The sequence below is a fragment of the Typopeltis vanoorti genome, chromosome 14, assembly GCF_054136105.1.
Source record: "Typopeltis vanoorti isolate ZY-2024b chromosome 14, IOZ_Tvanoo_1.0, whole genome shotgun sequence".
In the NCBI taxonomy this organism is placed as follows: Eukaryota; Metazoa; Arthropoda; class Arachnida; order Uropygi; family Thelyphonidae; genus Typopeltis; species Typopeltis vanoorti.
The window spans coordinates 94,070,632-94,098,543 of record NC_143562.1 but is presented as its reverse complement, the minus strand read 5'-3'; the positions used below and the strand labels follow the sequence as shown (position 1 = coordinate 94,098,543).

Below are 27,912 nucleotides of genomic sequence, written 5' to 3'. Positions count from 1 at the left end.
GGGTCCACATAACCCTTAGTGATCATATTACCATTTTAATTATCAAAATGCTATTCTCATTCTCTCTAGAAAATGAAATGAATGAATTGTAAAAAAAAATAATAATAAATAAATTAAATTAAATTACAAATTAAATTCAAGTTCCTCTGATTAGATCTTTGGTGGGTTACATACCTGTGCATTCATTTTTTTTCTTTTTTAAGCATTCATTAATTTAATTTTTACCCTTCTATTTGCTATTGCCACAAGGGTGACACCATTCATTATTCTAAAAAAAAATATCTTGAGAAACCGATGTACTATATGTTAAAAGAAGCATCAAAAAAATTGCGAGTTTTCTTCATTTTCAAAATGGTTTTAGGCTGAAGGGATGAAAATAACAAAATAGGGCTAATTTTACTTTATAGCTACAGCTACCATCAAGAGTATATCTCATAAAAATTTAAAATATTTATTTAGTCCCCCAAACTGCTAATGATGGACAACATCATTAGCAGTTTTCAAATTTTGAGGAAATTTTTTTTTTTCTTTAAAGAAATGGTTCAATCAAGTGATTTTGGGAATCCACATATTCCACTATATCAACCTTGGGCCTGCAGGGCGGAGTACAAAATGGGGAAAAATAGCACTCAGAACACCTAAAGCAGGTGGTCACCATCTTGAGAAAAAATCATTGTTTTTGAAAATGCAAATAAGAAATCAAAAAGCACACATTGAGCAGGAAAAAAAAAATTGGAACTGGACAAGTTGCAAATAAGCTGTGATTAATTTTAAAATCCTCTGGATTGTAAAAATTCTGTGGATCTGCCAAATGAAAATGGCTGCACATTAATTAACAGGATGTCAGAAAAAATTTAAAATTCTTCATCTTTTTTTTTTTTTTTTTTTTATGTTACTCCCACCCATGAAAGGTGCTCTAGAGACCAAACTCAGAACTTTTTTCAAGCTAGTATATGCCTCAAGTAAGTGGGGTAATGGTCTCATACTGGCAAATGACATACATCTCCCATCTAAAAAAGGATGGGGTAACTAAATAACTAACTTTCATCACAATAGAAAATTATACAGCTCCAATTTAATTATTTTTAATTTGATGATTTCACATGCCATCACCCACTGGCTGAATAATAAGCCAATGCGTTACATTGGCTTATTATTTGATTTTTAACGATACTCGTGACATAATGATTAGAAATATATACACGTTAACACAAGAATAATGTTTAATTTGCCAAACATTTCGGTCTGAATATTACAGACCATCTCCAGCGGTTACATAGGAATAGTTTTAAAAACCAAAGTGGAATACGAACAATTGATCATTCATATATAGAACACGGCACGTGATGTCATATCACTAAGTATTAGAAGAGTAAACATTTTTAAAAAAAAAAAAAAACATAATTAAAGATATTAATTCAGAAATGCATATAATGATCTTAAATAACATTATACCGATAAAAAAAATAAAAAAAAACAATGTGTTATTAAACAATATCAATTATCAGTTTAAATATCAGTTTAATAATCAATTAAACTTTCCCAAATTTTTGATATAGATATACAGTCATTACGATACAAGTTAGGACGTTGAAGTAAGGCCTCTACACTTTCTTTAAATAAATGTTCAAATTTGTAGCACCATCTGTGTAGGAGGAGAGTCTTGGACCGAAGTATGTTGTGGTTTGTTTCTAATCCATGCTGAGCTAATCCAGATTTCTCAGGTTTGTTGTGTTGAATTGATGCTCTTGAATTCTTTTTTCTATGGAACGTCCCGTTTGTCCAAAGTAAGAAAGATTACAATTACAAGGAACTTGATACACACCAGGTAGAGACAAGGTTGAGCATTTATCTTTAGATGAAGGGAAATGGGTGGATAATTTGTTGATAGGCATATAAGTGGCTGTTAGATTATATTTCTTTAGAATTCTCGAAATTGGGAAAGTTTAATCAGGATAACACATTGATTTTTAAAAAAATTTTTTTTTTAGCAGTATAATGTTATTTAAGATCATTATATGCATTTCTGAATTAATATCTTTAATTATGTTTTTTTTTTTTTAAAAAATGTCTACTCTTCTAATACTTAGTGATATGACATCACGCACCATGTTCTATATATGAATGATCAATTGTTCGTATTCCACTTTGTTTTTTAAAACTATTCCTATGTAGCCACTGAAGATGGTCTGTAATATTCAGACTGAAATATTTGGCAAATTAAACATTATTCTTGTGTTAACGTGTATATATTTCTAATCATTATGTCACAAGTATTGTTAAAAAATCAAATTTTATTCCTTCATGGGGGAAAACTTTACCAAAAAAAAAACGGTAAATTAGGCAAACTATCAGTAACTCAAGGTAAGTTACGAGCGAGGATCATCTTTTTAAAAAAATGCCCCGACAACAAGATAATTCCTAATTTCGCTAAGATTAAAGAAACCATTAAATCTCCTGGAGCTCATAATATTTACAGAAACACCAGTTTATCTTTAATCTGTAATCAACTCAAAGCTGCTAAACATGATCTGGCTATTAACATTCAGCTAGTTTCTGATCTCCGTATCTATATCGCCACAAACTTAGAACCACATCTTTCAAACATAGTTCTGGATGTAGCGAAACACTCTTTACAATGTTCTTATAAAAAACAGAATTAACATCTAAACCACAAATATGATGTTCTTGTTTCTAAACAAATCAAAACCTTTCCAAGTTCCAGATAATTGGATCGTCAAAGTATCCAGTTGGCCTTTAACCAATAATGAAATACTCAACCTCTCAAAAAGGACATGATTTCTCTATTGTCCCAAAAAAGATTCCATATCTAGATTTTCTAGTTAATATTGAACGAAACCTCATTCATCTGTCAAGTGAAAAAGCTAATGCTCTCCATCTAGAAGTTGCTTCTTCGCTACTTAAAGCCAAGCTTCCTCCTTCGAACATATCTCCTTCTGAAAAGAAAGCTATACGTTCCTTAAGAAACAACAGTCACCTCATCATTACCAAAGCTGACAAGGGAAAAGCGACAGTAATAATGGACTCTTCAAACTATAGAAGAAAACTTTTCCTTTTACTTCGAGATCACTCAACATACCAGGAACTCAATTATGATCCAACCAACAGACAACTGAAGAAATTAAATTCCCTTCTAGATTAGGTCATAAGTTTAGATGTAGACACTATTGAAAGACAAAAAACTCATTTTGCAAGCCTCCCGGGTTTTATGGTCTACCAAAAATACATAAAACAGATATTCCTCTCCACCCTATAGTGGATTGTATTGAATCTCCTACCTATCGCATAGCCAAATATCTATCTAAATTAATGAAGTCACACATTGGCAACTCACGCTCTTTTTTGAAAAACTCTTCTGATTTCTTAAATAAATTAAAAAACTTCTCCTTACAACCTACAGATCTCATGGTTGCCTTCGATATAGAATCTTTATATACAAATGTATCTCTCAAAGAGACTTTGGAATTACTAGCTGACATCTTCCCACAAGATATTATAAAACTATTTGATTTTGTAATGCACTCTGGATATTTCTTATGTCAAAATAAATTTTACAACCAAGTGGAAGGAACAGCCATGGGAAGTCCACTTTCTCCTGCTCTTGCAAACTTTTATTTAGAACATCTAGAAGAAGTCCTGTTCTCATCTATATTCCCTCAACCATCCTTTTGGGTTAGATATATAGATGACATCTTTGCTATATGGCCTCACGACAGAGACTCCTTACCTTCCTTTTTAAGCAGTATCAATTCCTTACATCCTCGTATAAAGTTTACCATGGAAATTGAAAAAGACAACAAGTTATCATTTTTAGATGTCCTTCTCATCCGTTCACCTTCTGGTATTCTTACAACAACAGTTTACAGAAAACCAACTTTCACAGGTCATTATATTCTCAAAGAATCTGCTCATCACCCTTGTCAAAAAACAGGAGTCACAAAATGTTTAATCCGATGAGCCAAAACTAACTATTCAACTTCTCATTTATTACAGAAGGAACTTTCGACTATCAAACATCACATGAAACTAAATGGCTTCTCCAAAAAGAGTACACAACATCTTTTCGATTCTTACAAACCAACACAGAACAACCAAGATTCAATACACTGAGTTCCAATTCCTTACATTTCCAGGATTTCAGAACCAATTTCAAGAATTCTAAAGAAATATAATCTAACAGCCACTTATACACCTATCAACAAATTATCCACCCATTTTTCTTCATCTAAAGATAAACGCTCAGCCTTGTCTCTACCTGGTGTGTATCAAGTTCCTTGTAATTGTAATCTTTCTTACTTTGGACAAACTGGACGTTCCATAGAAAAAAGAATTCAAGAGCATCAGTCATCAATTCAACACAACAAACCTGAGAAATCTGGATTAGCTCAGCATGGATTAGAAACAAACCACAACATACTTCGGTCCAAGACTCTCCTCCTACACAGATGTTGCTACAAATTTGAACATTTATTTAAAGAAAGTGTAGAGGCCTTACTTCAACGTCCTAACTTGAATCGTAATGATTTGGGAAAGTGTAATCAGGATAACACATTGATTTTTTTTTTTAAATCAGTATAATGTTATTTAAGATCATTATATGCATTTCTGAATTAATATCTTTAATCATGTTTTTTTTTTTAAATGTTTACTCTTCTAATACTTAGCGATATGACATCACGCAGTGCGTTCTATGTATGAACACGCCGCATTCCACATTTTTTCGTATTCCACTTTGTTTTTTAAAAACTATTCCTATGTAGCCACTGAAGATTGTCTGTAATATTCAGACTGAAATATTTGGCAAATTAAACATTATCCTTGTGTTAACGTATATATATTTCTAATTGGCTTATTATTATTATTTGTAGAAAATAAAGACGTAAACTAAAACTTATGTGAAAATAAATTTAATCATAATCATCATATTTCTGACATATACCCTCAAGGGTTGCACAGGATATGATAGTACTACATGAAAAATTTACATCATTACTAACTTCCTATCTACAATTTTCCTCCAAATCAATCTATTACCTGTCAAGGCTCCAACATTGTCAGATCTTATATTTCTATCTTCTAAGGCACATTTTACTGTATCAATCCACCTATATCTTGGTCTTCCTCTGGGTCTTTTTCCTGCCAACATGGCACAGAACATTTTGTTTTGCTAATCTTTCCTCTCCCATTCTGTTTAAGTGACAATACCACCTGAGATTAGCTCTGCTAACACATTCCTGGATGCTAACAATGTCAAGTTCTTTCCTAATATCCTCATTTTTAATATGATATTGCCACTGATGCCATCTGTTCATGCCCCTAATCTTCTCAGAATTCATGTCTATGGTCTCTAGTCTTTGGTCAAGTGTTTTACTTCTAACCTAGCTCTCAGATATATAAGTTAAAACTGGTTTGAACACTGTCTTGTATACAGCTAATTTAGTGTTTTGACTAATTTTTCTCTTATTCCATATAAATTTAGTCAATTGATTTCCTATCATATCAACTTTGTTGATTCTGTTGTCTATTTCCATATTCAATTTACCATCTTCACTAAAAATCATGCCTAAGTAGATGAAATGTTTTACTTGTCTTTGGAAATGGTGGTGGTTGGTGTAGTTGCAGTCAGTTGGTGGATAGAGTGGCAGAGACAGAGTTGTAGAGCCAGTGCCCTTCCTCGATGAGTCTTTGGACTCCCTGGAGGTGTCTGATAATAATAATAATGTTCTATAGGTTTTACATTCACAATAGAGTTGATATTTTCACTGTCTATCTTTTTAATACTGACCTTCAGACCATATCTATTACAACAGTTATTCAATTTAGTCAGGGAATCTTGCAGACTTTTAAAAGATTTATTTAGAAGTATAACATCATCTGCATAAAGTAAAGAGCTGAGATTAATATCTCTAATTTTGATATCAGATTTAATACCACTTTCCTTCATAATGGGATCCATATATTTATTCTATTTATTTAGCATATGATGATACAACAGCCATGAGGCCCTTTATACAGGGAAGTATGCCCCAATTTTATCTGGGCTCGGGACTGGCATAACTGACAAATCAGGTCTATGGCCGGGTCTAAAGCAGTGTTTCACCACATGGGGTGCATGCCCCACTGGGGGGCGGGATTTGAATATTTTGGGGGGCAATTAGAAAATGATGTTGCATTCGTCACCTCATCTGCTATACTCAAAACACTCACCATTGTCGGCGAGGGGGACATCAAAATCATTGAGGCGTTGAGGTGGGGCATGATCTAAAAAACGTTGGGAAATACTGTCTAAAGTATTCCTGACTGTAATCTATGTGCGTTCACGGGGGCCAGTTTGCCTGTTCTGGAGGACGAAAAACCTGAGTTTCCGGGTGAAAAAACACTCTACCTCCATATGAGCCCAGCTAACTCCCTTTCATCGAAAGAGACCAGATAAAGGGGTCGATTCCTCATGTCACGGACGTGAATTGAACCGAGGCCTTTTCAACCAAATGGCTTCGTCTATATCGACTGAGCTATGGAGGCTCATGATCTATATAGATAATGAATAACAGAGGGGATAATGTACAGCCTTGTCTGACACCAAATTTAACATTAAACCATTTTCCTGTACTTCCTTCAATTCTAACTGCTGACTTATAACTCAAATAAAGAGTAAATATTGCTTGATATAATGTCCCATTAACACCATACAACCAATGGTGTAGATAGAGCTTTTGTCGCCCGGGGTGGTCCCTGATTTTGCCACTCCTCTCAATACTGATCAAAAATACTACAAAAAGACGTATAGGAAAATAAATTAAAACACTATGTTTATTTTTGAAGTAAAACTTTAATTTCAACATTCTAAAATGTTATTTTTCTTGTTTTCTGTTAGCAGAATTGTCGATGACATTGGCAAAGTCTATTTCATAGTAATGTAGGTAATTCTTAATCAATTTTATTTAGAAAAACTCCTCTTACAACTAGCAACACATACACCATTATGAGGAAAATTCGCAGTAGTATTCAATACAGTCTTTGAAACCGAGTTCTCGAGACTGTATTTTAGAGTTCAAAAAGGTTCAAAGTGTCGCCCGGGGTGGACCCCCCCCCCCCGCCAGCTACGCCACTGCATTCAAATGTAGCATTTTGAATAGCTTTTCTCTTGGCAACTTGTCATATGCCTTGTTCAGATTTACAAAACTTAAATACAGATCTTTGTTATATTCCCATGATTTCTCAACTATTTGTCGTGAAATGAAAATCTGATCCTGACAGCCTCTATTTGGCCTGAATCCAGCTTGTTCTTCACCAAGCTTCCCTTCCACAATCCTTCTCAACTGTTTCTCAAGTATACTTGTATAAATCATACCAGACCAGGAACACTCGATAGAGAAAAACCTCTGTAATTCTCACATTCAGTTTTATTTCCCTTTTTATATATGGGTACTATGAGAGCTCTACTCCAATCATCTGGAATTCATCCCTCTGTCCAGGCCTTCTGAACTATGCAGTGCAGCCACTTTTTGTAAGCCTTTTATAAGTCTATACTTGAGCATTTCTGATCGAACATCATCTACTCCAGCTGCCTTTCCAAATTTTAAGCTTTTAATGGCATCTTCTACTTCAAATATGTATATGTATTCCTGTTTGCATGCCCGTTGAGTGTTTTTTACCACTGTGCTGTCACTGATTGTTTCATTTAGCAATTTTTCAAAGTAATTACTCCATACATCAAGGATATCTTTTACTCCAGTTTTCATGTCACCTTTATCATCTCTAATTCCTTTTACAGCACTCTTCCCTTAATTTCTGAGCTTTTTCAACTATCTCCAGAATATCTTGCCACCTTCTTGATATTTATTTTCTATGTTCTTACCAAAGTCTTCCCATGACTTTTGTTTAGCTAGTTTTACACAGTGTTTAGCTTTCTTATATTTGTCTCTGTATTCTCTAAGAGTGCAAGCTGACTCATTTGCCAGGAACTTTTGATATGCTTTCTTCTTTTCCTTCACTGCCTCTTTAACTTTCTCTGTCCACTATGGAGTTCTGATTTTTTCTATCCTTGCAGACAACCTCACCACATTCCTCTCTGGCTAAATCAATCGATGTTTTCTTCAGGATTTGCCACTGAATCTCCATGTTTGGTTCCTGTTCTCAAACTCTTTCATTTTTCCTTCAATAATGTTTGTGTATTTTAGTCTACAATTCACATCTGAGAGATGCTCAACTATAAATCACTTTAAAATTTTCTTACATGTCCCTCTTTTCAATATAAAATTCAATTTTTTCCTGCTCAAGACTAAATGGTGATAAATTCCAGTTTCAAATCCTCTGTAGACTCTAGTGACCTGCACCAATCAGAAAGCATCACTATCAATAATAACATAGTCAATGAGACTTTTCTTATTCCTTGCATCTTTTCTCCAAGTGAATTTGTGCACATTTTTATGTTGTAACATTGTTATGTTGTAATAATCAGTCTGTGTCCTGAGCAGAAATCCAACAAATATTTGCCATTATTATTAGCTTTGCTCTTTTCTCCAAATTTTCCCTAAATATTTTTGTATGTCTGACAATCATTTCATACTCTGCTATTTAGATCCCCAACAAGGAACAGTTTTTCCTTTTTCATTGTGTCAGTTGCTTTCTCTAAAGCCTCAAAAAATTTCTCCACTTTTATCTTAGTAGAACCTTCTGTGTGACACATAGGTACAAATAAGTCTCACTGTCCAGTTCCCCATTCTAATAATTGCCCATATCACTCTACTTGAGACTGCCTGCCATTCAAGAAGATTAGACTCGTATTTAGTGTTGAATACTATGGCTACTCCTTCTTTTCCTTGATTGTCATTGCCTGAATATAACATTTTGTATTTATTGCTCAGAAAGATCTCACCAATTTTTTGTTTGTTTGTTTGTTTGTTTGTTTCAGTCACCCCTATTATGTCATTCTGGTACTTATCCAATTCCTCAGCTAGCTCCATTTCTTTGCCACTGAGGCTTCTTATGTTGATAGTACCAATCTTAAACTCTGTTGATGTTGAGTTGGAGATGTGTTTCTGGATTTGTTTCTGTAGCTGACTTTTCTCTGTTCACCCTGGTTCCCTGGAGAAAACAACAGGGGCCTTGTTTAACCGGGTGATGCCCCAGCCAGGATGAAACTGTTTCATCTTGTACCATCATTTTATATTGTAGTTTAAGCCAACAAGAGTACAATTTGGTCAGCTAAATCCCAAATTGCCAGCTCATCCTCATTCGTTTGGTATCCAGGTAGATACCTAACAGGGTGCACCGTGAAAAGTTTGAGGATTGGATATTAGGTCAGAAGCCCTGGTATGAAATAAATTTAATGTAAAATTTGTTATTTGTGAAGATGTCTTATTTTCTAAGGCACGTTCAAGAACATTTTATAGATGATTCAAAATTAGGTAGAGCAATAATCAATAAAGATGATGTTTATAGGATGATTTAAATTGACTGGTAGTATGGCCAATTAAAAACGGATGTCAATTTAATATGGCAAAGTGTAAGGTTATGCATTTCAGAGTGAAAAGATTACTGCTGTGTGTGTGTGTGTGTGTCATACTAATGGAAATGTACTCCAGGAAACTGATTAAGTCAGGGATTCGAGGGTGTTGGCGTAGGTATTGAAGTTCAGAAGGATATTGCAAAAAGTGGCTAAAACAGCTCATAGGATTACCTGATTATTGAAGAACACCCCTACATGCAGAGAAAAGCAGATTATTATTCCTCTTTATAAGGCTTTGATAAGGCCTCCTCTGGATTGCTTTGCACAGATCATGTTATCTGGGTTTCTTGGAGATGTGGATGAGGTAGATCAGTTTCAGAAACGAGTGACCAAGATAGTAGCAAGTCTGTGTGATACTCCACATGAGGAGAGATTGAAGATTTATGGGTTAGAGAGGCCGATATTGTTTTGTGGATAAGGGGAGGAGAGATTTCAGAGAGACATATAAGTTGTTTCAGGGGTTTTATAGGATTGATGTGTAGAAAATATTTCAGTACACGAATAATGTTAAGAAAACGAGAGATCATCTTTGGAAATTGTGTAAGAGTGTGGTTAGCAAGATAGTGAGGACTACATTTTTTGCTTGAACAGTGGTGAATAAGTGGAATAGATTGCAAGAGTCAGTTGTGTGTTTTGTCAATGAATGATTTCAAGGCAAAATATGACAGGTATTGTACAGGTATTCATAATCAAGTTTTTGAAATGGACCTTACATGATGCGTCTATGGACTCCATTGAGGTGCCCATATCTAATGATGATGATAATAATGCCTATGACAATGGGACACAATTAAAATGCAAATAAATTTAATAGATGTAAAATTTGAGAACTTTATTTGTGCATACTTTATTTTCTAAGGTATGTTCAAGAGATTTTATAGATGTATTATTTTCTAGAAGTATTTTAAAAAGTGCCATCACAGCATAAGTAAGACAGCAAACAGTCAACAACTGACCATATCTAATTATTGAAAAACACCCTTACATGCAGATAAGTAGATTATTATTCCTCTTTATAAGGCTTTGATAAGGCCTAATTTCCTGTGTGTTCATGAATCTCTGACTCCAGGAGGTCAGATGTTAATAATAATAATCAATTCCTAATTTCCATCCATGCAAGATGGGTTGAGTCCACTGATTAGGGACTTTGGACAATTTAATGCAGATGATTTGATGTTTCTCTGCTGCATTGCTCTAGGGTTAAGTATTTTGTCTGTAGAACTGTGTGTTCATGGGGCCAGTTTGCCTGTTCTGATCTGAGAGACAAAAAGCCCTCTACCTTTGTATGAGACCAGTGAACTCACCATATGGTTGAAAAGACCTGATAAAGGTTCCTCACATCATAGAGGGGATTTAAACCCAGGTCTTTTTAACCAAAGGGCTCGTCTATACCAACTTATTTATAGAGGCTTTCAATTCCTAATTAAAAAAATAATTAGGAATGGGAAATAAGAATATTTCCCATAAAGGAGATAATCGAAGGCTATCAGATCTGTAAATTCACACAATACAGAAAGGCCTCACAGCTCTCTTTACACAAACATAAATACCAGATATGAGAGAATATTTTAGAAAGATTTCCTTAATGTTTTGTGATTTTTTTTTACTTATCATTCCCTCTCATTTGCCCATACTACCAGCCAAATTAACAAAGTTAATAAACTGACTGATGGCATCTCCAGCTGAGATAAATTAAAGAAAAACTTGAAAATCTTTTATATACTCATTCTCCCCAATTCCACAGGCTTGGTGTTCCATTAAGATCTGCAGTGGATTGAAGTGGCTGCCTTACATATAATGTTTCTAAGTACTTGTGTACTTGATTATTATTTACCTCCAATGATGCTTCACATATTAAGAACCCTTTGGATTTTAAAACTGAACTTTATGATCTTCATTTAGGCTCTTCAGATACATAATCATAGTATCTATCAAAGGGGAATGTTCATGAAAAGAGATACTACACCAAAAACATTTCCCTTTGATAGATACTCTTAATATATTTAAACACGATTTTTCCTCCAGATATTATCACACAAGCATTTTCTTAAATAGTTGCTTAGAACATGTGGTGATACACGTGACCAAGTATTTTGCAAACATGCTGCGTAAGTGACGTTTACGTACATCTGAAGATTTCTAATTCAATGGCTGATATGTGTTGTAGTATGGATAGTATCTACTCTACTCGCTTTTCACCTTGTAATCACTTAACACGATTTTTCCTCCAGATATTATCGCACAAGCATTCTTAAATAGTTGCTTAGAACATGTGGTGATACACGTGACCAAGTATTTTGCAAACACGCTGCATAAGTGACGTTTACGTACATCTGCATAAAGATTTCTAATTCAATGTCTGATATGTGTTGTAGTATGGATAGTATCCACTCCACTTGCTTTTCACCTTGTAACCACTTAAACTTCAAGGAGTAAAAAAAAAAAACATGGAATGAAAGAACTATAAATGTCTTAAGAATATGTGTGTGTGTGTGAGGAGAATGGAAGAGCTGTTTGCTTATAAGTCCTCAAATAAAAAGTTAAAAAGTTAAAAGGAGTATATATTTTTCACTTAAATATTTTTAATAAACTGAATACATACTTCATGATCATCTTCTGGGACCTCTTTGGTATGCTTTTCTTGATTCCTCTTTTTATTTTGAACAAAAGTAACATTGGCCATCTTACTTTTATGGGCAATCATGGACACAAATGCACTACTTGGATCTAAATCCTGAAATATGAAAACATTTATCTTAACATTTTTAAATTCAACTTAATAGAGAGAGATCACAGATGCTATAATTTTTTAAATTATGTTGGGAGGGGAGTGGAGGATATGTCATGGTTTTGAAACAATTTATGTATGTATTATGAAGAATAAAAAATAAAATTTAAAAATTAAAAATAAAATAATTCATAAAACTCAGAAAATTTCAAAGAACTTTGTTTTACATTTGAAGTCAAGTAGCATCTATGTAAAATGTAACAAATACATTATCTACATGGAATGAAAGATAAAAAGTATAATTCACTAGCCTCTCCACTACTGATTGCAGTACCCTGCATTTGCTGCTGAATATGTTACTTTGTATTCAACAATAAACAGACAATTGAAAGAATAACTTTTATTCCTATGAAATTTTTATTCCTATCCCTTCAAAACTATTACAAAGGTTACTTGTGTTAGACTTTATTCATCTCTGTGATGGTGTTTTCACCTTGTCATGGTGAAAAGTTTGTGTCTCCAATGCTGGAGAGCTATTCCAGTGGTAATGTACCTAGTCTATCCATAAATACTGTTACAACTAAGGTTTATGAACAGCACATAAACCTTTAATCTATCAATAAATCATTTACAGCTTTTGGCATATACAAACCACATGTATAATATGTATACAGCATCAATCAATAATAAATTTAGTTTAATCCTTTATCCAAGTGTGAGCAAACAAAGTTTGCGCCTGAAAGTATCTTCAGGACTGGGTTAAGGTGGTACACACCAGGGCAACTCGTTGCAAAGGTGGAGCAAGCTACCAACACTCCTATCCTAGTATCTCCTATATAATGCAAAACACATCTCCTTGCGGATATGTCTACTGTTATGCATTAAGGGAAGGGCCACTACCCAGACCGGTTTCGACCTTTATTGAGGTCTCTTCAGTGGGAGCCAGGCCCAAGTCGAGATATCAGGCAGAAGCATTAGCAGGTCATCTCCACCTATAGGAATTGCCAATTGGTGTGCCACCCTTTTTTAATAAATTACTCTGGATTTAGAGAAAGATGTTGAAAGTTTATTTTCCACTTGGTTAGAGTATAATAAATTTAGTTTAATCCTTTATCCAAGTGTGAGCAAACAAAGTTTGCGCCTGAAAGTATCTTCAGGACTGGGTTAAGGTGGTACACACCAGGGCAACTCGTTGCAAAGGTGGAGCAAGCTACCAACACTCCTATCCTAGTATCTCCTATAATGCAAAACACATCTCCTTGCAGATATGTCTACTGTTATGCATTAAGGGAAGGGCCACTACCCAGACCGGTTTCGACCTTTATTGAGGTCTCTTCAGTGGGAGCCAGGCCCAAGTCGAGATATCAGGCAGAAGCATTAGCAGGTCATCTTCACCTATAGGAATTGCCAATTGGTGTGCCACCCTTTTTTAATAAATTACTCTGGATTTAGAGAAAGATGTTGAAAGTTTATTTTCCACTTGGTTAGAGTATAATAAATTTAGTTTAATCCTTTATCCAAGTGTGAGCAAACAAAGTTTGCGCCTGAAAGTATCTTCAGGACTGGGTTAAGGTGGTACACACCAGGTGGTTGCTCCACCTTTGCAACGAGTTGCCCTGGTGTGTACCACCTTAACCCAGTCCTGAAGATACTTTCAGGCGCAAACTTTGTTTGCTCACACTTGGATAAAGGATTAAACTAAATTTATTATACTCTAACCAAGTGGAAAATAAACTTTCAACATCTTTCTCTAAATCCAGAGTAATTTATTAAAAAAGGGTGGCACACCAATTGGCAATTCCTATAGGTGGAGATGACCTGCTAATGCTTCTGCCTGATATCTCGACTTGGGCCTGGCTCCCACTGAAGAGACCTCAATAAAGGTCGAAACCGGTCTGGGTAGTGGCCCTTCCCTTAATGCATAACAGTAGACATATCTGCAAGGAGATGTGTTTTGCATTATAGGAGATACTAGGATAGGAGTGTTGGTAGCTTGCTCCACCTTTGCAACGAGTTGCCGTGGTGTGTACCACCTTAACCCAGTCCTGAAGATACTTTCAGGCGCAAACTTTGTTTGCTCACACTTGGATAAAGGATTAAACTAAATTTATTATACTCTAACCAAGTGGAAAATAAACTTTCAACATCTTTCTCTAAATCCAGAGTAATTTATTAAAAAAGGGTGGCACACCAATTGGCAATTCCTATAGGTGGAGATGACCTGCTAATGCTTCTGCCTGATATCTCGACTTGGGCCTGGCTCCCACTGAAGAGACCTCAATAAAGGTCGAAACCGGTCTGGGTAGTGGCCCTTCCCTTAATGCATAACAGTAGACATATCCGCAAGGAGATGTGTTTTGCATTATAGGAGATACTAGGATAGGAGTGTTGGTAGCTTGCTCCACCTTTGCAACGAGTTGCCCTGGTGTGTACCACCTTAACCCAGTCCTGAAGATACTTTCAGGCGCAAACTTTGTTTGCTCACACTTGGATAAAGGATTAAACTAAATTTATTATACTCTAACCAAGTGGAAAATAAACTTTCAACAGCATCAATCAATGTTCAAAATGTCCTCCCTTTTGCTTTCACACATGACCTGTACTGAAGTCTGTGAGCATATTCATGGTAGCATGGCAACATCCAACAGAAATACTGCCACTGCTCGGTCAAACTCCACCTTCAGGCTAGTGATGCTTGGGTGTTGTTTCTTGTAGGCTACTCTCTCAAGCTCCAACTACAATTTGAAGCCCAATAGATTCAGATTGGGAGTTCCAGATGGCCAATCAGATGGTGATATGTGGTAGAGCATATTTGCCTCCAACCACTGTTGTGTGGTCCTCGCCTTGTGTGCAGGGGCTGAGTCCTGTTGGAAGGTCCACTATCTACCACTGTGGTAGGCACTGGACACTGTGCTGGTGTCTTGATACACTTTGGTGGAGTTTTTGACTCCTTTCCCACAGAAATGCAACTTGGATATACCCCCCCCCCCCAATATATCACCTCCAACAAACCATCATTGCAATGGATGATGACCTCTCTGAATCCTGGATGGCACAGCTGCCACCATCTGGGGCATGTACCTGATCATTTTGGTGGTTAAATGACTCTTCAATGGTGAAAATCTTCTCATCTGTGAAGAGGATATTTCTGTATCTGCTGTAGCATACTGACAGAGAAGTGCCTTTGATTTTATCACCCTTTGCTGAATGCTGTGGTGTTAAGAAATGTCCAGTAGAACAATGATTGGCTCTCACCCCCCCCCCCCCCAGCCAGGTCATCAGTTAGTACACATGACAAAGTTCTCTGCGAAATGTTCATCTCTTGTGACATTACACAGGATTACAGCAGAGGCGTGCCTTCACAAGCTGTTGCATCCTAACACAGTATGGTTGACCTGTTCTTTGGTGGTCATATACATCTTCTGTATAATGGTTAATAGTCCAATACATAAACATCCTACTGATCCCCAGTGTTTTTAGTATGTTGAAAATAACATGTAGCTGCATTTTCCAACCCTGCAAAGTACAATTACAGCTGCATGGTTCTCATAATCTCTCCACTCCATGTTAACTTATACAACTAACCTGTATTGGTTAACAGCTAACCTGTACAACTCTCTCTCTCTTTACTGATAAACTCAGGAACGTTTGGTAATGCAGCACCACTAACAGAGCTGGGCTTGCACAATTCTGTGGACAGCACAGGGGTGTATGGAAGTTGTAACAGTATTTATGGCAAGACTGTGCATACTGTTTGGTCTCTGCCCTCCACATTCCCCAGGTGAATAAAGAGACAGTCTCTACCTGTTCATCCCAATTCCCCCATTTTTCTGTCTAAGCTTGCATTCTTGTTCTCATCTCTCTCCCTCCCTCCCTCCCTCCCATTATTCCCTCCATTCACAACACTTCAGTCTTGCCTGTTCACAACAATTATTACACTCTATTTCTTCTAGTAACAGTCTCTCCAGATACACCAAATCCATTTAAATGCAATCCATCATTTTTATGCATTCATCCCTTGAGTGTATTACCCATACCACTAACAGACTGCATCCCTGTCTCCTCACACAGCTCTACTAGCTATTCATGAGTTTTAACTCGCTGTCTCAACTCATTGTCATGCCTGTACAAACACTAACCATTCTTTTAACTATACTACTTTCTTTCAATCTACGCAATAAATATTGTGTACATAATGTGCACAATGATCTCCTAATATCCATCTTCAGATTCTCTTTATGCATAATCAAATCATTCATATCCACACCCACCATAACTCTGTTGCACATTTACTTCTCACATCCAAAGCATCAATTACCCTGTTCCCCCCGCCAAAAAAAACAGACGTTGCATGCCTTCTCATCCATCATATATTTAATAATTGGAATCACCATACAGTGCTATTCTCAAGTCATTCACCATCTCTTTTTCTCCATTAATTTTTATTTTATTCTTTTTTCCATCTGCCAAATGTCTAATCTCATTTCGCATGTGACTCACCTTGTTTCTCACATTAATCAACCCATTCTTCAAGTTCTTTAATTCCAGCAGGCATAATAATATTGGGCTCACAGCCTGAGTTGCATTGGTTGTAAATCTAAATAAACCAAACTTTCATTCCAGCAATCATGCTCTCTTTCAGATCTGCAATCACGGTCACTTTTGCTCCATCTGTCATGCTCTCTCTCTCTCTGTCTATCTGTCTGTCTGTCTGTTCCTGCAATCATAGTTTATTTTAATTAAAAGAAACACACGTATTAACCACAGTGAAAATTATTTAATGTAAATATTTCATCGTAAGTATCTTAGGACATCATCAGTACAGTAGTTTAAACAATAATACGAATAACATACAGTTAGGGCACATGATTACAATAGAATCTCATTAAACGTGCGTAACGTGTTACAGAAGTAAAAACTAATAATAATTATTTTACACAATTTCAATCTGTTCAGAAACGCACCTCGGAACATCAAGACCACATTCGTCTTTTGGCCTCTCTCAACACGGAATTGAAAATCCAAGCCATAGGATCCATTGGGAAAAGTTCTCAACTTTTACATAGATCTTTATATAAACATGAACATTTATATAAAGAAAGTTCTGAAGCGCTACTACACAGACCAAATTTAAACCACAACGACGTTCTTACTATTCCTAAAGTATGGGAAATTGTCATACAAAATTGTGTAAAATAATTATTATTAGTTTTTTTTTTCTTTTTTTTTCCATAACACATTACGCATGTTTAATGAGATTCTATTGTAATCATGCACCCTAATTGTATGTTATTCCTATTATTGTTTAAACTACTGTACTGATGACGTCCTAAGATACTTAGGATGAAATATCTACATTAAATAATTTTCACTGTGGTTAATACGCGTGTTTCTTTTAATTATGATCTCACCACAGGTTTTGTTATTTAAAATAGTTTATTTTGCTCTTCCAGTCATAGTCATACTCTGTTCCTGAAACCCTGCTCACTTTTCTTTCCCCCATACTCACAATCATATTCTTGGCACTAATATTTTCTAACTCACCCTTCTAGCTAATGCTATTCTCAGTCTTATGCTTGCATGCCAGAATATTGGAGTGCTGGCAAGTAATAGACTAAATTGGAAGAAAATTGTTCATAGGTGATTAATAATAATGTAAACTTAATTATACAGTGCTGTCATAGCAGCCTGTACATCCTTTGAAGGTACATATCGGGAAATTGATGATGATCGTATGGTTCTTGCTGTCTTCCATTTTTTTGTGAAATATTCACTCTTTGCTTTCAACCCTCATTTAACACCTCACAGTTCATCAAAATATCAGACTTTCTGCAGATCCCTGCCTCTCACTTTTCTTGTTCAATCTCTCAACAAACACTTCCCTGACACACACACACAACACACACACACACACACACACACACACACACACACACACACACACACACACACACACACACAATGAACCATCTTCAAAAAATCTATCTATTCACCACATTTGATTTTCATGCCAGAAATTGTGGTAATTGTTCGCACTGCCATTTTAGCTTCATTTACCATAAGCTGGAAGTAACACTAACAACTCTGACAAAACATTATCTGTGCAGTCTCAACAATCATGAATAAATAAAACTTCACTGAAATACACATAATTTTGATAACATAACAGAAAATGAAACTTGTCTTGGCTCGAACAGTTCTATCAGCAATCTTTTTTACTTTTTCTTTTTTTTCCCCCTGATGCCACCTAGATGAAAGTTCAGGAAATCAAAGCTTAAACATGAGGAACCTCATTATACTTTGAAAAAAAAAAAAAAAAATCAGCTAATGCCTTTTTTATTCCTGTATAGGGAGTAGGGCGAGGCCGTTTAGCCCTATCTAACTTTTGGAGACTGAGTAGGCAATTTCAATCTCCACTGGCAGCCAATCAGAGATAGATTGGCTGCCACTGGCCCAAGGCTATCACTAATTAAGCAGCATGCAGTGAAGAGAGGTGGCTCAACAAGTGCCGCCATCTCGTGGTTCCTAACCCTAACACAATATATTTAATGTCTGAAATAATGTGGATTCTATGGTCAATTTTCTTGAGTTTACGGGACGAAAAATCCTAGTTTCCAGGAGAAAAAACCTGCTTGCCAGTGCCAGAGATCAACTAATCAGGAACCCGTCGAAAAAAGGCTTAGAAAAATTTCCTCTAGTCGACAACTAGATTCCAAACAAAGTCTTCCTTCGTGCAGTCAAGCACAGTGGTATGCAAATGCCACCTCCACTGAGCTACACACAGCCTCCTTTGATTATACTTTTTATACTTTGATTATAATTATACTTTGAATAGAGTTCCAATTTACTGAACTCCTAAATCCAAAAGTAGTACAAAATTATCTTTATTGATGTAAAAAAAAAAAAACAGATTAATGTCAGTTAGCCACAGGTTCTGCCATAATGAACAGATATCTGTTCTAAAAGTGTAACACTATGAGTTGGAATACTACTACTACTAATAATAAAAATGGAAAATTCATATAAAAAATCTTGATATTTAAATGTAAAATTTTTGCCTATATGGAACAGCAAATTACACAAATAAAGACAGTCCTTAAGAAACCTGATCTTATGAAGGATTTTTGGCTTATTCCTGAGAACTTTGTGTTTGGTAGAGATGGCATGTTCAGCAAGTCCCGATTGTTCTGGCTCATGATACTTGATATAAGACCTGTGTTCTTCACAATGGATAAAAGCAAATTGTTCATAATAAGATAAGCTACAGAAGCAAGGAATTTTGTCCTTAGTAGATGAGAAAAATGTGGAGTTTTTTTTTTACTGGACAAAAGGCCACAAAAATGTTAAGAGGTTTAAAAATGTTTGCAATATGTTCAGAAATTCCTTTATCATTAGGGAGTAGAATACAAGTGATTTCTTCTTGAGCAGAAGGCATGGATTCTCTAGTTACTGCTTTATTGATGATGACTTCACTGAAACCATTTGACAGGAAAGTTGACCTAATGTGTTGCAGTTCTATCTCTGTAGAAAGTTATCTAGAGAACATAAAGCCAGTTGAAGGGTCACAATGTTCTTCACATTAGAAGATTAGTTTACTATATGGATAACTGGTTTTCAGAGTAATTTTCAGAATTTGTATAGTGCTAAATATAACAGAAGAATGTCAATGAATGGGGCAAGGAAACCTTAAGTCAGAGAAGGTCAAAAGCAGGGGATTATAAATTGGGTATTCTCTGGCTAACAGTGTTGGATCTCACAATGACACAGCTACCCTTCTGGGATCCTACTGCTATAAGAGCAAAAGGAATCACACCATATGTAATTTGGAGAGTGTAGGAAGATTGTGGTTGTTGCAATAGCTGTAATATTTCTGTCAAGAGTAGGTCTAGTCTGGATGGTGTACATCATTTATGTTGATATGCATACCACAGTTGTTGTACAGATTCTGGCATGTTTTAAATATTGTGTTTGTTTGATTTTGCATTTTTGTGGAAACAAGTTTTCAATGGAAATTTATATCAGTTGTAGTAACACTGTGATTTGTTGTTATTAGTTTTCATTTTTGATTCAGAGTTAGATGAAGGGATAAAGTAGAGACATGCAGTCAGAGATGATAGACACCTGGATTTGACACCTAAAGAAAGTGACCAATCTTCTTTTGACATAATGCATTGGTGACACTACCTCCTGCATAGCACTACTTGGACTCTACAGGTACAACCTGTTGGGGTATGTGACAGTGGGATTGTGTGTAACTAGACCAATAGGTGATAGACATCTGAGTTGGAAGCTTCCTGACTTGTTACGGATAGGTTTGGGCCAGTATGCTATCAGACAACCAGCCTGCAGCAATATTATTTTAATTGCTGTACCCTCAAAATGGTGGAGATTTTGGGTGAAGTATGTTTGGCATGTCCTTGAAAGATATCGCTAACAATGAATGGAGAAGATGGGGGGGGGGGGGGAGAAACAAGGAATTTGCTATTTCAGGGCTCCAATAAGTAGGGTGGTGATTTGGGACATGATTGTGCCATCAACTGGACACAGCCTCCAACTTGGAGTCTGTGTCTGGTCCATTGTGAAGTGGATTTTAGGATGATGGCTATTTAAATCCATGTAGAAACTGAATAAAAGGGGAGAAAACCAAAGAGTCCTATAGCTGTCCAAATCTAGGTGTTTATATATCTTCCCTTTCCATGCAAAATAACCAGCATGTACTGTAAATATGCATCTGAAGGGCCGATTTGTCTGTATGCGGGATGAAAAACCCGAGTTTCCGGGAGAAAAAGCCCTGCTACCTCCGTATGAGATCGGCTAACTCACCTTCGATTGAAAAAGTCCACATAAAGATTCCTCCCATCACGACGAGAATCGAACTTAGGCCTATTCCAATCGAAGGGTGCAACGTACCGTCGTTCTTCCAATTACGCTATGGAGGCGCTTCAATTATATATCAATTATTTTCTTATTATTCTTGTGTTGTGAATTAATACTGTTAAAAAAATTTACATGAACTGGCAACACATAGCCTTTCTACTCATTTAACTATAGTAAAGACTAGTAAGCAAAGGTATAAAAAAGAAAGATAAGAAATAAAATAATAATTGAATCAATAGTGATGAACTGTTAAGTTAACACCAGTTTTTATTATGGGGATAAGCGCACTATCAAATCTGTAAAAATTTGAATGATACAATAGAACTTTTTTCCTTACCTTTATCGAATCCTGCATTTGAAAGTGACAGCATGTGCCACAAACTTAGACCATTATATTGATATTTGATACATTTTTCACTTTTTTTTTTAATGACGTGTCTGACAAATCTCCCTATCCAAAGTAAGACACACACCACAGGCGTTGAGGTTAAGAGATCCTGTTATGTGTTCAGAGATTCATTGCTTATAAGGGATGACTACATGGCTAACCTCTTGGTGACTGACAAAATTATTATTGAAATCACTAGACTGAAAAAAAAACAGACCATATAGATTTTATGTGGACTGTTTCTTGTAACAGAGTCAATGGAGGTCAATGATTCAGCTATAAGGTTGTGAAGGGAGGTTATACAACATTAAAGCAAAAGAGCATTTTCAAAGAGTAGAAGATTAAGGGGTAGAACAAGGAATCATTCCAAGAAGTTGAATAAGGAGGATGTAAGCAAGGGTTGAGGAGCGATATTTTGCTTGGAAAGTGCTGGTGAGTGGAAACAATAAATAAGTTAAAAGCATGATCTGATGGACACTGTTTGATAGTGGACTTTCCACAATGAGTGTTTTAACTTCATGAAGGTATGATGATGATAATAATGTTAACTACAAAGTTGAAGCATATTTTGTCTCTTTTCTGAGTACTTGTTGCAGGAAAAAAAGAGATAACTGATGAGAGGACCATGGAGTGATGATGATGGATAGAATTGGAGTTTAAAGGACATATTGTAAAAATGGGCAAAATCACTCAAAGGGTCACTTGGACATTGTTATTCTTTCTATAAAGTTCCAATATGACAATATGACTGCGTAGTACTTCATATCTGAAGTACTATGCAGAGATTTTACTGGATTTTTTGAAGATGTAGAACTGTTGGAGAGGATTCAGAACCGAGTGACTAAAATAGTAACTGATCTGTGGAGTGTTCCCTGTGAAGATGATCTGAAGGTTTGGTGGTTATATGGTTTTGTTCATAAGTGGAAAAGAAGGAATAATAAAAATGTATAAGTTACTACACGGTTTTCATAGAGTAGATACTGAAGAAATTTTCCATTATATGATATGACAGGAAAACAAGGGTGCACCACACTTGTGTGGTGTCCCCTTGTTTTCTGAGGACTAGAATGATGGACTAGAATGTTTTCTGAGGACTAGATTTATGTTTGAGGAATGGAGAATGAGTGGAAAAAGTTGTCAGAGATGGCTGTGAGTACTCTGTCAGTGAATAAAGTTGAGGCGAGGTATGATAGGTATTGTGTAAAAAATAGTGTTAGAACTCCTATGATGAGTCTTTGGACTGCATAGAAGTGTAATAATAATGATAAAATAAAAATTCAGAGAAAAAAAATGTACTGTTGCATCTTTAGATCAGGTCATTTTTGCTTCATGTTTATAAGAACACTAAAAAAAAGAATGGCTGTGGTACTGTTTAGAGCATGTAATCCTTCCTCATCCTTTCTCTCTCTTTCTTAAGCTAATCCAAGGATACAACTAAAAAAAAAATATTCCATTTTTATCTTTTTAGTGTTCTTAGAAATTCTTATCCATCTTATCCAGTCCTTCCATCAAAAGAAAACTCCACCACTCCTTTCTTAACACATTTCCATATAAGTGACAACAAGATATGTAGCAACTCTATTATAATCTGCTTTTATCTGAATGGAGATCAAAGATCAGATAACAATAACAATGAAAAATTAGGCATAATAATTATTATTATTACTGCAGCAGATTCGTCATGAGAGGTTCATTAAAGGTTCATTCAACTGACAACATATCATACAACTTATCATACTGAATCTTCTTAAAATCCTTAGTTGTAGAGGATGGGGATACTATCTATTCCCATCCTCTGCAACTAGTACACCAACTTATCATGTGGTAATCTATCAAATGCCTTTGATAGATTACCACATAGATTACTTGCAAAGTCCAAGAATATCACTGTATATGATCCTCTCTTATTTAACACACTTGTTACCTTATCATAAAATGCAAGTAAATTATTAAAACATGACCTACCCTTTACAAATTCATGCTGATCATCATAAAGAATGCTATGTCCATCAACCCAATCCTGTATTCTATTCCTTATCAATCTCTCCAACACCTTGAACACAACTGCAATTATACAGATGACCTATAGTTGGAGACTTATGTCTTAGAACTATGCTTGTGGAGTGGTACTATTTTGCCTTCTTTCCACTCCTTAGGAACCCTACCCACTGTAAGACTTTCATTAAATAACCAGGTCAAGGGCATAGCCAACAGTGGTGCACATTCCTTAAGAATACGTGGTGATATGTCACTGTTGTGTCGGAAAAAGTGATGAGTCATTCCTTTTTCCCACCCAACGTTACCTCAGAAGGAAGGGATAAGGACATGCTTGTGCCTCCGGATGGGAAATGTACCGAATAATATCCCAAGAAAATGTAAATATTCAGATGTATAAATTCTAAACACTGTTAAGATAGCCCATATGTTTATTAAGATAGTAATTGTGAATGAATTAAAGTAGAAAGTCATGTAGTATTACCAAATAAATATGTATAAGCTAAGTACAAGTTTAAGACATGTGAAGACAGTTCGTAGCCACGGTGTCCAATCGGTTGCCGCTGTATGCATAACGACACCGCCGAGTGAGGGAGCTGTTTCGGAGTATAAAAGTTTCGGCGGGAGTTCGAATCGCTCTCTTTTCTCTTATCTTCGATTTCTTGTGTCTCGTCTCCGAGGTTCGGCGGCACCTAGTTTCCCATAGGAGAGCTATGTAGAGCTTGCCACCACGTGTAGCAAGGATCTCCCCTTGCTATGCATGTTACATCAGTCAAAGCTGAAACTACAATGTGTTCAAACACTTAAGGAGAAAGAGCCGCTGATGAAATCCACGTCAGCGTACAGATCTGTGTATGAGTGCTTTTGGTTCGTGTAGAACAAAGCCTGCCATCAGAGGAGGTACAGTGAACAGATCAGAATACCTAGTCAAAGCAAGAACGGTAAGCGAAGATTTTCTTATATTAATGTAGGATTAAAGTATCCGTGGAGTAAAGAAACAAAAGTTAAGAACACATGCCATTTTCGTGTTGTGCCACAAGAACAGTCTGCAATTTGGACACTTGTGTCTACTGTTAAGAAGAAAACATATTAGGCTCCAGCCGAACAGGAGGCCGAGCTCCGAACTGTTTAAGTGATTTAAGAAAAGTAATGTCATATGATCAGAAAGTAGTTAAGTGTTAACAGATATTTTGGGGGAGAGAATTAAGTAGAAATAAGTACTACTGTCCTAGAGAATTACATGTCAGATTCATTGAATTGTCTAGTGTTTATGTTAATGTTTCATGTATGATATTATCAGGTAACTTAATTGTGAGAGTCTGAGGATACATATATGTACAGAAGAGAGGAATTTATGTCTAGTAAGAGATCATAGTGCAGAAGTTTAAATGTGTTTAATTAAGTAAGGGGAACCCAGGCTCTTTTAAGGTTAAGAATTTAAATAACATGTATACTTGTCTTTGTTTTTACATAATCAATTGAGTTTGTCATATCTTCTGCGGATTTGAATTACCGTTTGGAAAATTTTGTACCTTGCATTTAAAGGGGAATCCAATAGTGATATGAGAATAGGGACCACGACTGCATATATCTTGATCCCTACAATTTTCTTTAAGTATTTTAGATAATGTATCAGAGTTTAGTTGCCAGCTGGCGCAGTCTTTAATCTATACAAATTTGTCGGCAACCGAAGTCTGATTGTAAGAGATATAACAAATTTAATGTTAAAAGTAAAAAGAAAGTAAAGCAATTAAAGTTATTAAAGATAAAACCACAACAAAAAAACGGGGACAATAACAATGGCGCAGTAGTCGACAGGATGTGCTGAAAGAAATTAATTTGCACACCAAACTGGTCTCAATCCCAGAAACAAACTCAATTGTGAAGGTATAATAGTGAAATTAAGTTTTTTTTTAATTTATTTGAATTTTGAACTGTGTTAATCAGAGAGCGTAAGTATGTCCCTACCTGAGATAGCCGAGGTGACCGACACAGAATTTTTCAGAACAATGAACCCTAAACAAATATGCCCCAGATTTTCAGGGGAGGATAATGACGACATAGAATCCTTCCTTAGCCACATGGAAAGACTAAAAAGGGCAGCCAACTGGAGTGATCCGCAACTCTTAACATGAATATGCAGTGGACTAGAGGGGAAAGCAAAGAAAGCATTACACTCTCAACAAACACTAAAGAGAGCAGTAACACTTAAAGACTTTAAAGAGGCCCTAATATCGAAATTCAGCAAAAGGAGAGGAATTGAACAAATATTTAACAAATTCTTCAAATGCATACAAAAGAGAGGGGAAAGGGTAACCAACTTCCTTAACAAACTAACCAAACTGGCACATGATATAAAAACCCACACACAAGACAAAGAACACATTGAATGGCTTACCTTACACCAATTCAGAACAGGGATCATACCTGAATTGCAGGAGAGCATACACAAAAAGGAAATAAATAGCCTTGAAGAGTGCTGGGCAGCAGCCAGTGAGAAAGAAGAATTAATAGCAATTATTGCCCAATCCTCTGAATACAGAGAAATGATAACCGAAGAAGGGCACAGTAGTAGGAGTGAAAGTCATGTGACCATACACCACCAAATACAAACTACCAACACCACTGAAGCAAGCCTTGAAGGAAACCTTACCCTAGTCCAGGGCAACATAGATGGAACACAATGTGAATTCCTCCTTGACACAGGAGCACACATATCTGTCATCCCTCACAACCTATACAAAAGGCTTGATATGACCCATAACAAAACACTTATTCCCCTCCAAACAGCTCACAAAATAATGGGAATAGCAAAGGTAGAGCTACAATCTTCCACTAAACTGAGAGCGAAGTTATCCATCCCTTGTTTCCCCATTGATGTCACCCATGACATAATAATCTTACCAGAGGTACCCGATGACACCAGCAATCAAGTCATTTTGGGACTAGACTTCTTATAGTCAAACCAGTTCGCCTGCGACTTTGGGAACCAATCAATATCTCTGTGTGGAAAGACCCACCACCCCAAAACCAACCCCTGCAAAACATCGCTCAAAAATAAGTCACTTGAGACCAATTTGATATCTGCTAAGGAGTTTGAAGAGGAACAGATCGATGAGCAAATCCACAAGTGGCCATAGCTCTAAGAAAGATATAGCAGAGATAAGACAATTTTTTTACACAGCGTACAAATTGTACCCCGGAGTCTTTACTGAGGGAATAAGCACCCTCACCTGTACTAATGCCGTAGAACACGCTGTTCAAATAACCTCGACCTCACCTGTACACATAAAACAATACCCAATCCCCGTCAAACACGCAAACAAATTAGAAAAGCTCATGGAAGAATATGAGAAGGCAGGTGTAATTGAGAAGTCTGTTTCCCGTTGGAACAGCCCATTCATACTGGTCGAGAAAGCAAACAGTGATTTAAGATTTGTTCTGGATCTAAGGGAAGTGAACAAAGTCACGAAACCCATTGATTTCCCAGTGTGTACTATAGAAGAGCTACTGTTTGGCCTAGAAGGGGCAAAGGTCTTCTCGAAACTTGACCTGAAATCTGGGTACTACCAGATTCCCCTCAGGAAAGAAGACAGACAATATTTCGCCTTCACCACGAAGTAGCAGAAATACCAACTCTGTCGGCTTCCCCAAGGGGCCCGAAACTCAGCTATGAGCTTCCAATGCCTCATGAATGGTGTGCTGGCAGGACTTTTGGGCAAAGGCGTCCTATGCTTCCAAGACGACCTACTGATATATTCCACCATCACGGAAGAGCACACTGAGATCCTACTAAACGTACTAAACAGATTGGATAAGGCCAAGCTGTCTCTAAAATGCTCGAAATGCGATGTTTTTCTTGACAAGGTAGAATACCTCGGACACATGATCACCGGGGACGGGATAGCACCCTCATATAACAACGTGAATGCCATTTTAGATGTAAAACCCCCCACCACAATCAGGCAGGTTAGGCGGTATCTAGGGATGGTAAATTTTTTCCGAAAATTCATTCCCCAATGCTCTGAGATAATGATGCCAATAGTGAGCCTAACCAGGAAGGGAACCAAGTTTGCCTGGAAGATAGAGCAGCAAGAAGCATTCCATGCACTAAACAAGGCACTGACCACTGCCCCTGTCCTCATTCATCCAAAACTTGGGGAAACCTTCTATCTTGCCGCCGATGCATCCAAAGATACTATTGGGGCCGTGCTTGAGCAAAAGGAATGGGATTCTTTCAAATCTGTCGCGTTTGTTAGCTGGAAACTATCCCCTTCGGAGAAAAATTACTCCGTCATTGAGAGGGAGGCTTTGGCCATCGTGTACAGCCTCAGGAAATTCCGCCACCTTTTGTTAGGGCAAAACATCGTCCTCAGATCCGATCACAAACCT

The 27,912-nt window shown here is 36.5% G+C and overlaps 1 protein-coding gene across 1 annotated transcript in view; it reads right to left on the bottom strand.

Moving 5' to 3' along the window:
* The window catches only part of LOC150099771 (uncharacterized), a 392,852-nt gene that overhangs the window by 218,383 nt on the left and 146,557 nt on the right, over positions 1-27,912 (bottom strand). Inside the window, exon 6 of the mRNA XM_090403489.1 lies at positions 12,135-12,266. Within this exon, the coding sequence (XP_090259615.1) occupies positions 12,135-12,266 (132 nt within the window). The remainder of the gene's footprint in view (positions 1-12,134; positions 12,267-27,912) is intronic.